The sequence below is a fragment of the Acartia tonsa genome, chromosome 1, assembly GCF_053477335.1.
Source record: "Acartia tonsa isolate MP-2025a chromosome 1, ASM5347733v1, whole genome shotgun sequence".
Taxonomy (NCBI): domain Eukaryota; kingdom Metazoa; phylum Arthropoda; class Copepoda; order Calanoida; family Acartiidae; genus Acartia; species Acartia tonsa.
Genome location: NC_137260.1, coordinates 9807485 through 9818953, shown reverse-complemented (window position 1 = coordinate 9818953; position 11469 = coordinate 9807485). Strand labels below are relative to the sequence as shown.

The 11469-nt window shown below is 34.7% G+C and overlaps 1 protein-coding gene across 1 annotated transcript; it reads left to right on the top strand.

The window, feature by feature from the left end:
* The first annotated feature begins 213 nt into the window (after positions 1–213).
* LOC145324186 (uncharacterized) lies at positions 214–4834 on the top strand. Its single transcript, XM_080166841.1, has 8 exons — positions 214–256; positions 538–645; positions 776–984; positions 1099–2241; positions 2722–2875; positions 3526–3638; positions 4173–4300; positions 4756–4834. Exons 1-8 carry the CDS (start codon positions 214–216, stop codon positions 4832–4834), a joined length of 1977 nt encoding a protein of 658 aa, XP_080022967.1.
* Positions 4835–11469: the final 6635 nt, after the last annotated feature.

The following is an 11469-nucleotide window of genomic DNA, read 5'->3' as shown; positions in this document are numbered from 1 at the left end:
ATCTCTTTTAATTGTTAAAAAAAAGTCTTTTTTTTTATGTGGAGGTGGGGGCCGGGGGGGAGTTGGATGTAATCTTTTCCTATATATGTAAGAAGCTTCACTGCATAGAAGAACCAGATCAGTCAAGCAGTTATTAACATTTTTCAGTACACAGACTGACATCCTGCCTCATCTCTAGAATAATTATTTTTCTTCTTACAATGACAAATAAAAATGACAGGTAAAGATGAGACGGGTAGCTCAAGTGACAGAACAGGTAAAGTTATTCAGAAGCTTTTACATAAATTTTTACATAAATTAATCTTTCTATTTTCATTCAAATTTTTATGAAATATCAATAAGTTAAAATTCAATATGATTTCCTAATGGCTGAATTTGATTGCTTGTCAAGTTCTTAGTTTATCAATAAAGAAAAAAATTACTTATCATCTTTTAACTTCTTAGGTTATCTTAGTATAACTCTGCAAAAGTTACAACAATAATAATCTATAACCAACAACTGTATACATATTTATACTAGTCTTGTTATGTGTGTAGGTAAATTGTGTGACATGGATGATGATTATAATGTACCAGACCTTCCAGTAGATTCTCCTCCATATTACAAATATCAAGAGGATGAAGCTGATGACTCCTGTGCTCAAGGTGAACACATTTTTAGATAAAATTCTTTTCATGTCCAGAATGTTACTTCATTGTGCACTTTAAAACATTTTTTTTAATAGAGGTAAAGGGAGATGATATACAAAAATTTATTATTTATTATATTCAATAGATCTATCCTCTGGCCAAGAAGACGATTTTGAAGCTGATAATAATTCTAACAGAAAAGAAGATGGTGAAAACTTAGAGGCTTTAGGCGCAATACTCAGCAAACAAACTAAGCATGTTGTTAATAATTCTATGTATTATGAATTCCAAGTTCCTGAAAAACTAACAACTAAGCCTAATCAAGATGTTGTTGTGCAAGAGCCAAGGCAAAAGGTAATACTAACTTGTAAAAATCTAAGAATTAAAAGTTTGTAATGAGTCTGGCTCAATGATCAATGATTTTATTATATGTAATTATTATATGTAAATCATAAGTTTTTACTTTAGGAGATATCTACAAAGCATGAGTTCTTTGAAGAAATATCAGTGGAATCAGAACGTATTGCCAATATGGTGAAGTCAACTTGCTCTTTGCAAAGAGAAGAAACTTTTGTTAAGAGTTTAACAAAAACTGAAGATAAATTGGATGGTGATATAACTGCTGATGAAGAATTAGAACAAATTAAGGTACGATTCAGTATGCAGAAAGTAACAGATGGACTTGCCAATGACCAAGGTGTTCTTGTTACAGAGGTGGATAGTGGAGCAAGCAACCAAAGCACTCCTCTTGAATATAAGAAATACTTATATGATTATGATGAGGAGGGAGATGATAGTCCCAGGGCTGAACCTGAAATGCAGCATTTGATGCATGAAGATACTTGTGTGAATCCTGACATGTTTCAGAATGACTCTGAGTTTCCTGCTCCAGGGAATGAGGATATTTCTGAATCTGGAGTTGGAATTACTGAGGATAGAATTAGAGAGATATTTTTGACCTCATATACTAAAGAAGCCAAAGAGGATAATGAAGCAAGTGACAATTCAGAAAAGGGTGATGATCAAGACATAAATGAAAATGAAGATGAAATTGATTCAAATGAAAAGGAGGACATTGGATCTTCTAATGAAAGAGAAAACATTGAAGAGTTTGAAAAGACCAAAAAGCTTGAGGAAAAACTTAACAAAGCTCTTGAGAATATTGAAAAAGAAGAAGTTGAAAAGGATGATGAAATGTCAGAAACTGAATTGGAACAACTGAAAGAGAAATGTATGAATCGTATGAAAAATGCTGAACAATTATGTGAATACGCAGATGGACCTAGCATCAAGGATTTCAGCTCCAGCAAAAGACTGCTTGACTATCTGGAGAAATCTGTTGAAAAGGATGAACAAACGAAATGTAAAGTAAAGACAGCTGCATACAGCATCAAACCTGATGTTCCTAGAATGGGAGATCTTCTTGCTAAATCTGTTGCTGATCTATCTGAGGAGATTCTCAAGCTTAATCTTGACTTGGAAGAGGAACGGAAGAATAATGAGACTCTTAGGATTCAGTTTGATCAAAGTACTAAGATATCTGGGGATACTGTTCATCAGTTGAATAAGGAACATGCTATGAAGCTGGAGGCACAAAAGAAACAATATCAGGTATTATATGATATTATATTGCTTAGGTATTTTTTGAAAATTTACAGTAGCTGTCATGAGTCATGAGTCATGTCTCATGAGTTAATTTGTATAGAAAGGTATTAACATTAGATATGATATGATATGTTTTATAGGGTATTAGTCAATTTTAATAATTACTGTTTTTTTATTATACTTTTACCACATGATCATATTATTTTTTAAGCACTATATAATAAACTAGCGGCTTCGCCCCTAGAGGCCTCTAGTGGCATTTTAAATTTTTTTTTGGTTCAAATATTTACGATTTTTTGTGATTTCTCTTGGGAGGGTGGTGGTACCCTCCACCAAAATAGTTTTAACCCTTCCCAGTACCTATGAGAAGCTACCCTGTTAAAGAGAGCCATATCGGTTCAGGGGTTAGCGATATCCTTCGGTACACACAGACAAGCAGACAGCCTGTTACTTTATTATAAGGATATCAATGATGTTATCTTTAAGGATACAATCAGTCGCCATCAGATATTTATAAATCAACTGATAGCTGACAAGAAGGTGATCAGTGAGAAGTGTGAGCATATGGCTAAGGAGTTGGCTTTCCTGGAAAGAAGAAACAGGGAGAACATTAAGGAAATGGAGAGTCGTCATGCCATAGGTAGATAATACTGAAGCTCTTTATAGTGCTTATGAAAAAATGACGTCATACAATAATTATGACTAATGATAGGGTGATACACGGACTAAATTATCAAAGGCAGGCCAGTATACATATTAATGACCAATGGTAGGCCTGTATGTAAGTCATTATTAATAGGCAGTATAAAAAGCTTACATAACGCTTCTTAATTTCACCAATCTTTTATTAGCCTGTATTTCCAAAGTAAAATTGTTTTGCATATCTAGATTTACCTCTAAATAAAGCAAATTGTTTGTCTAAAATCTTACTTGGACCAATGTAAAACTTCCCTGTCCAGCTGTTTACAAGTTCGTAGTTGACTGTCTGACAGAGAGACAGACAGACAAACATATATTTAAGAATAGTTATTTTTACTTTTGGTAAATTTTCAATAAATTCGAGTAAATTTTGTGTATAACATATTTTAATTCATGTGATATGTGGTCTATTGTAGTCTAAAGAAGCCATTTTATGCAGACAAAAGACAGAAAAATTTAGTTCTTGAAATATTGGGTTAAAATTTGATATTTGCAAGGTTGTTCAATTAGTGATTTAAATATTAAATTCGTTTCCAAATATTTTAAAAATTAAATGTAAAAAACGTTTGGACCTTTTATTCTTTTTTTTAGAACTATCCAAGATGAAGCAAATGAATGAAAATTCCAACAAATTAAAAAGAGAAACTTGGCTTAATCAGAAAACAAAGAAGATTAAGGAACAAACTGTTAAAAGCCTTGAACAGGTAAATAGTTTGGTTCATATAGTTGTAATTCTAAACCCATATATAACCTTCAAAATAATTATTGTTTTCAAAGGTCTAAATTTGAAAACCATTTTGGAATGGCTATTTAGTATTTCTTTCATCCGTGAATTAGATTGGACTTAAATTATTGTTAAATTATTGCATCCATATTCCTTACTATTCGGCTAATAAATAAGGAAGACATTTTTTTTGAAATTGTCAAACGTTGTGTTAAAGTCAAATTGACAAGAACAAATATAGAATTTTAAAGTATATACAATATCTAATTAAGTTGATTGAAACTTCATATGGTTCAATATAACAATTTTATCATGATAAAGTCTTTTCCACTATTCATGGAGATAAAGCAATACCAAGTTTTGATTCATTTATATATATATAAAAGTCCACTTAAACAAAAGAGTGTATGCCTGCCTCACATTTACCCTCCCCCCCCCCCCCCCCCCCTACTAAAGCTCAAATATGTCTAGCAAATTCCTTTGAACGCCCCCTTTAAGAAATTGCTATTTTCAGGAAGTTGAAAAACTGATGAGAAAGCATAATATGGAAATATCTGAGTTGAAGTCCAAGCACAAACGAGAAATGGAAGAACAAGAACAAAATTTAAGACATGAATTCAAGAAATCTTATGATCAATACAGGTGCGTTTTTGTAGCGCCGCTACGTTACAGCTAACCTTTGTCTGTCACAAGCAAAAATTTAGTTGTGAACATAAAGCTCATAAAAAATAAAATGATATTCATGTTTTTAAAAAGATTTTTCTCTAAGGTTATATCCAATGAAAATAAATTTAACTGATATTCAATTCATCAAAGAACTTTTCCTTTTTTGAGGAGGAGTGTTTAATGATGTATATATAGTAGTGGCTGCATATATAGAATCTAGGTTCTATTTATCTATAGAATTAATATAATATCCCAAACCATTCCAGGGCTTGAGTAAAAAAATAGTCAGCAACCTATTAAGTATTGATTAAGCTTCAGACAAAAAGAAACCTTACTACTTTATATTATTGGATTATAGAAGTCAAAAGGCAAAATCTGATTGACATATCTTTTATTAGTAAATACAAATTATAAATGTGTGATCATTTTAGAGTGACAGTTGAAAGAGAAAAGAAGGAGATGATTGAAGAAGAAAAACTTTTACAATTAAACAGGAATAATAACAGTTAATCATGGATTTTAAGGAATAAGACAATTGCCAATATATTGATGTACATGATGAAACACAAAACTACGCCTTCTGTTGATTTAAATTCTTGGTTGGAATTCCCAAAGTTGTTAATCCAACGAATAAGAAAACGTTATTGTAAAACTTTGGGAACTAGTATTATTAACATCACATTGTCCCCTCTCTTTCTGACAACTAATACAATTAATTTCTAAATTCCAAAATTATATTTGTAGATGCAATTGTCATATAGTTTCTTTTTGTGGGAGTTCTTATTGCGCTTTGTATCAAAGCATTTTAAAATAAGAATTGTTGTTAACTATTTTGATTATTAGGTTTAGACAACAAGCTGAACAAATTCAAAATATGCATGAGGTAAAATCTTTAAAAATATTGTCCATAGATAGTCTACAAAAACAAGATTTAACATTGTTGATATACAAACAATATTCTATTATATAAAGTAGTAAGGTCCTTTTTGTATGAAGTTTAAGATCTTAATAACTACAGAACTGATTTGGTTCTCTATTTTAGGATATCTTTCCATAGGTTCCTTAGTGGTATACTCTATCTCATTTTTAGTATTAGGTCTTGAGATGGTTTCTGGCTATATTTTAGCCCCTTTAAATACAGCTCACCTAGATGAAAGGGGCGTAGCCGCTAGTACTGTTATAAAGTATTAGCATTAGCAAACTAGGTCCTATCAATGGTAATTTTGTATTTTTATTTGATAATTTTAGGATTATAAAAGTATAAAATTAAGTGTTTATAAATGATTATTTTAGTCTACTATAGAAATTTTTTGAGAATGCGACCTTAGCATCTAGGGGCTCTGTATTCAAAGATGTAAGAATAAAGCAGTAAAATAGCTTAAATCCAAACCAAGGCTTAAATCTAAAAATAACATAGCCTAAAACCAGGGACTCGAGATCTATGTGAAGCTTTCCTAAAAAGGAGTTCAGTAGTTATATAAATCATGAGCCTCAGATAAAAAAAAACCTTACTACTTTATAATAATAGGATTACAATAATATAATTCAATATTTGTATTTAGGATGAGGTAAATAGGCTAAAGGATGAAATCATCAGGGAAAGAGGAATGAGAGAGGAGGAGAGAGAGAGATGGGTGAAGGAGACAGAACAAGTAAGAAAGATTGCGCGAGAGCGGGCTGAGAGTGAGATACAGACCATGAAGGAAGATTTGGAGAGCACTAAGAGATCTCTGCATAAGAGACATCAGACTGAACTCAAGAATATGAAGTCTACGGAAGAAACTGATAGGAATGGATACTTAAATAATTGAATTAATTTGTTGGGGAAAGGTTGGTTATGCTGTTTTTGGGTATAGTCCTTTCCATGACATCGCTCCATATGGGGCGATGATTTTCTATAGCTCCTTCAAGGAGCTATAGCATAGCCTCTTATCATATGGAGCGATGTGATAGCCCCTTTTAAGGAGCGTTCATATCGCCTCTTATGATAAGAGGCTATGCTATAGCTCCTTCATGGCCTCTTAATAGCTCCTTTGAAGGGGCGTTAATATCGCCTCTTATGATAAGAGGCTATGCTATAGCCCCATGATGGCTCCTTTATAGCCTCTCCATCGCCCCTCCGTAGTCCCTTACCTTAATTTATATAACAACCCACTTGATGGCCCCTACATCGCTCCTCCATCGCCCCTTCTCCAAATTTATATTACATTGTACTTTGATGGCCCCTACATCGCTCCTACATCGCCCCTTCATCGCTCCTACATCGCTCCTTCATCGCTCCTTCTCCAAATTTATATTAAATTGTACTGTGATGGCCCCTACATCGCTCCTACATCGCTCCTTCTCCAAATTTATATTAAATTGTACTGTGATGGCCCCTACATCGCTCCTACATCGCTCCTTCATCGCTCCTACATCGCCCCTTCATCGCTCCTTCTCCAAATTTATATTACATTGCAACTTGATGGCCCCTACATCGCTGCTACATCGCTCCTTCATCGCTCCTACATCGCCCCTCCATCGCTCCTACATCGCTCCTTTTCCAAATTTATATTAAATTGTACTGTGATGGCCCCTACATCGCTCCTACATCGCTCCTTCATCGCTCCTACATCGCCCCTTCATCGCTCCTTCTCCAAATTTATATTACATTGTACTTTGATGGCCCCTACATCGCCCCTCCATTGCCCCTCCATCGCTCCTACATCGCCCCTCCATTGCTCCTTCATCGCTCCTTCTCCAAATTTATATTACATTGTACTTTGATGGCTCCTACATCGCCCCTCCATCGCTCCTACATCGCCCCTCCATCGCTCCTACATCGCTCCTTCTCCAAATTTATATTAAATTGTACTGTGATGGCCCCTACATCGCTCCTACATCACTCCTACATCGCTCCTTCATCGCTCCTACATCGCCCCTTCATCGCTCCTTCTCCAAATTTATATTACATTGTACTTTGATGGCCCCTACATCGCCCCTCCATCGCTCCTACATCGCTCCTTCATCGCTCCTTCTCCAAATTTATATTAAATTGTACTGTGATGGCCCCTACATCGCTCCTACATCGCTCCTTCATTGCTCCTACATCGCCCCTTCATCGCTCCTTCTCCAAATTTATATTACATTGCAACTTGATGGCCCCTACATCGCTCCTACATAGCTCCTCCATCGCTCCTCCATCGCTCCTTCATCGCTCCTACATCGCCCCTTCATCGCTCCTTCTCCAAATTTATATTACATTGCAACTTGATGGCCCCTACATCGCTCCTCCATCGCCCCTTAATAGCCCCTTACCTTAATTTATATAACAAAGCTCCTATATGGCCTCTCTATCGCCCCTTAATAGCCACTTAATTTAATTATATAACATTGCCCCTACATAGCCTCTCCATCGCCCCTTAATAGCCCCTTACCTAAATTTATATAACAAAGCTCCTATATAGCCTCTCCATCGCCCCTTAATAGCCCCTTACCTTAATTATGTAACATAGCCCCTACATAGCCTCTCAATCGCCCCTTAATAGCCTCTTACCTTAATTTATATAACATAGCCCCTATATAGCCTCTCCATCGCCCCTTAATAGCCTCTTACCCTAATCTATATAACATAGCCCCTACAAAGCCTCTCCATCGCCCCTTAATAGCCCCTTACCTTAATCTATATAACAAAGCTCCTACATAGCCTCTCCATCGCCCCATAATAGCCTCTTACCTTAATTATGTAACATAGCCCCTACATAGCCTCTCCATCGCCCCTTAATATCCCCTTACCTTAATTATATAACATAGCTCCTACATAGCCTCCCCATCGCCCCTTAATAGCCCCTTACCCGATTTTATATAACATAGCCCCTAAATAGCCTCTCCATCGCCCCTTAATAGCCCCTTACCTTAATTTATATAACATAGCTCCTACATAGCCTCTCCATCGCCCCTTAATAGTCCTTTACCTTAATTTATATAAATAGCCCCTATATAGCCTCTCCATCGCCCCTTAATAGCCAATTTATATAACATAGCCGCTACATAGCCTCTCCATCGCCCCTTAATAGCTCCTTACCTTAATTTATATAACATAGCCTCTCCATCGCCCCTTAATAGCCCTCCATCGCCACTTAAAAGCCCCTTACCTTAATTTATATAACATAGCCTCTACATAGCCTCTCCATCGCCCCTTAATAGCCCCTTATATCCTCCTTCAAAACAGTTATACACCTTCCCAGGATCTATTGGAAGCTACCCTATAAAGGAGAACCATATTGGTTCTGCAGTTAGCGATCTTCTTTGATACATACAGACAATGATCCTGTTACTTTTTATAAGGATTAAAAATAAAATGGCCTAAAGCCATCTCATTACCCATAGGAAGCTTCACTGTAAAGGGGAACCATGTCGGTTTAGTGGTTAGCAAGGTACAGACAGACATACATACAGACAAAGATCCTGTTACTTTATTATAAGGATTAAAATAAAATAGTTATTAACCTCCCCAGGACCTATGAGAAGCTACCCTATTAAGGAGAACGATCTCAGGACCTTCACTGTAAAGGAGAACCATATTGGTTCAGCGGTTAGCAAGATCCTTCGGTACAGACAGACATTCATACATACAGACAAAGATTCTGTTAATTTATTTTAAGAAATACAGATAAAATTGTTATAAACCTTTCCAGGCCTAAAACCATCTCAGGACCTAATTTCTGCCGTTGACAACTCGAGTTAAGTTACTATATTATTTTTACAATGTTTAACTTATCTGTTATTATTGGCTGACGAAAAGTTTGGGCAAAAAAAAAATTTATTCTTCAATGAAATATCTCTCCAGTATAATTTTGCCAAGTGCTAATTTATTAAGAATAAAGTTTGCCACAAATTTACCAAAAAATCTCATTGTCATTTCGCCAGGGAGGATTAGGATAGTTCCCAAAGTGTTATAAGTTGGCTTATCCAAGAGTGCTGTCTAGTCTCCAAAGTTTTATAATACCGTTTTCTTATTCGTTAGATTAACAACCTTGGGGACTTTTTATTGTTTTGTGATTGTTTAGTTCATTAAGTTGAGTGTCTAAATGTTTCAACCACTAATTCTAAACTAAAGAAGGGGTAATTTTGTGAATCATCAATGGGAATAATTAATATATAAACATACATATATATACAGTGTTTTTTTTATGAGAACATTTTTGAAAGCAATTTTACCCTACTTATAGTTATCAGAATTTAATGATTAATGGCTTATTCTCTTCGTTTTTTATAACCATTAACAGAAAAGCAAAAAAATATTTCAGTTTTTATTTAAAAAGTACAGTAAATTCAAAATTTCAAAACATGGGTGTCAACATCTAAAATAGTTATTTCTCGCATCGTATTATAAACGGCTTTCCGCGGATATAGAAAGTACAATTATGAGATTAAAACTAGTTTTTTTAGCCCCGAGGTGCAGAAGGCACCGGCTAAAAAAACTGGGTTTAATCTTATGATTGTACATATCTATATTCGTAGAAAGCTGGATATAATACGATGCTAGACATAGTTTTTTCGTATGGATGAGAACCGGTTCCTATCCACCGGATTCAAATGAATACGAGAAATGGTTTTAGCGCATTTTTCTTATGCTCAAATCTTCTACCCTTTCCAAGAATGGAGGGAGTACATTGGGGGGCCAGTATTCCCTCCCTGGTTGAGATATGGCCTTCAAATTTCAAAATGTTCTAGTACATGTCACAAGTAGTATCTATATAAATTTTTAGCTCAATATCTCAACTTTGAAGCGTTTTGCAGCCATTCTTGCAAAGGTAGATTATAAGAAAAATGCACTAAAACCATTTTTAGATGTTGACACCTAAGTTTTAAATTTTTTAATTTACTGTACTTTTTGAATAAAAACTGAAATATTTTTTGCTTTTCTATTAAAGGTTATAAAAAAGAAGAGAATAAGCCATTAATCATTAAATTCTAATAACTATAAGTAAGGTAAAATTGCTTTCAAAAAAGTTCTCATAAAAAAACACACTGTATATATGTATATATATCATTTTATCGACAATCGTCTTATCCCTGTAGATCTCTGATTATCAGAGCATTTTTGAAATATTTTCTGCTTATTTTTTGGCTGCCTTTGGCAAAATAATTTTTTTTCATAAAAAATGTATACAAAATTATCGTATTAATTTGGTAAATATATCATTGCACTTGAATTATTTTTAAGTCACTAACGGCTAATCCCATAGATGACCCTAGGAGTACTTTAATGAATAGATGTGGTGGAGAGGGGGGGGAGGGGGAAGGTTAAGAATTTAAGGGAAGTGATACCTTCCGGGGGCTGAAAGTGTTAGTCCCCTCCCCAAAATGAAAACTTTTCCTGCGAGTAAAATAAGCTTCAATGTAAAGGAGAAGCATATCGGTTCAGTTGATACTGATAAACATCCTGTTACTTTAATGTAAATATTAGTTTAAGGATAGTCTGTATAATCTCAGGGATAAAGGAAACATTAGGCAATTTTTACAATAGTCTCCAAAGTTTTATAATGAAGTTTTCTTATTCGTTGGCTCAAAACTTTGGGGACTTTTGTCATATTTTGGTTGTAGTGTTGCAATTTTGTGTATCGTTATTAGGGATGGATAAAAATTTATCGGCCATTGTCTTATTCCTTTAGATCCTTGGTATAATCAACTGAATAACAGTTCCAACAACAAAAATTAAGATATTGCTTCGCTTTTTATGGACAAATATCCTGTTATTTTATTATAAGGAAAAAAAATAAACTATCTTAAAATCATCTCAGTACTCAGCGGTTAGCAAGATCCTACGGTATAGACAGACAGACATACATCATATCGGTTTAGCAGCAAACGAGATCCTTTGCTACAGACAAAAAAAAACTTTGTATATCGACTAGCGGCTACGCCCCCAGCATCTATTGGCTCTGTATTCAAAGGGGAATGAATAAAAGCCTAAAGCCTTCCCAGGACTTAAAATAGAATAGCCTAAAACCATCCCTCGACTTAAAATAAAATAGCCTAAAGCCATTACAAGACAAATATTAAGCTTACCTGAAATAGAAAGCCCAATCTGTTTAGTAGTTATTGAGATCTTAAGTTTCAGAACAGAAAGCCTTACTAACGTGGACAAACACAGGATATTT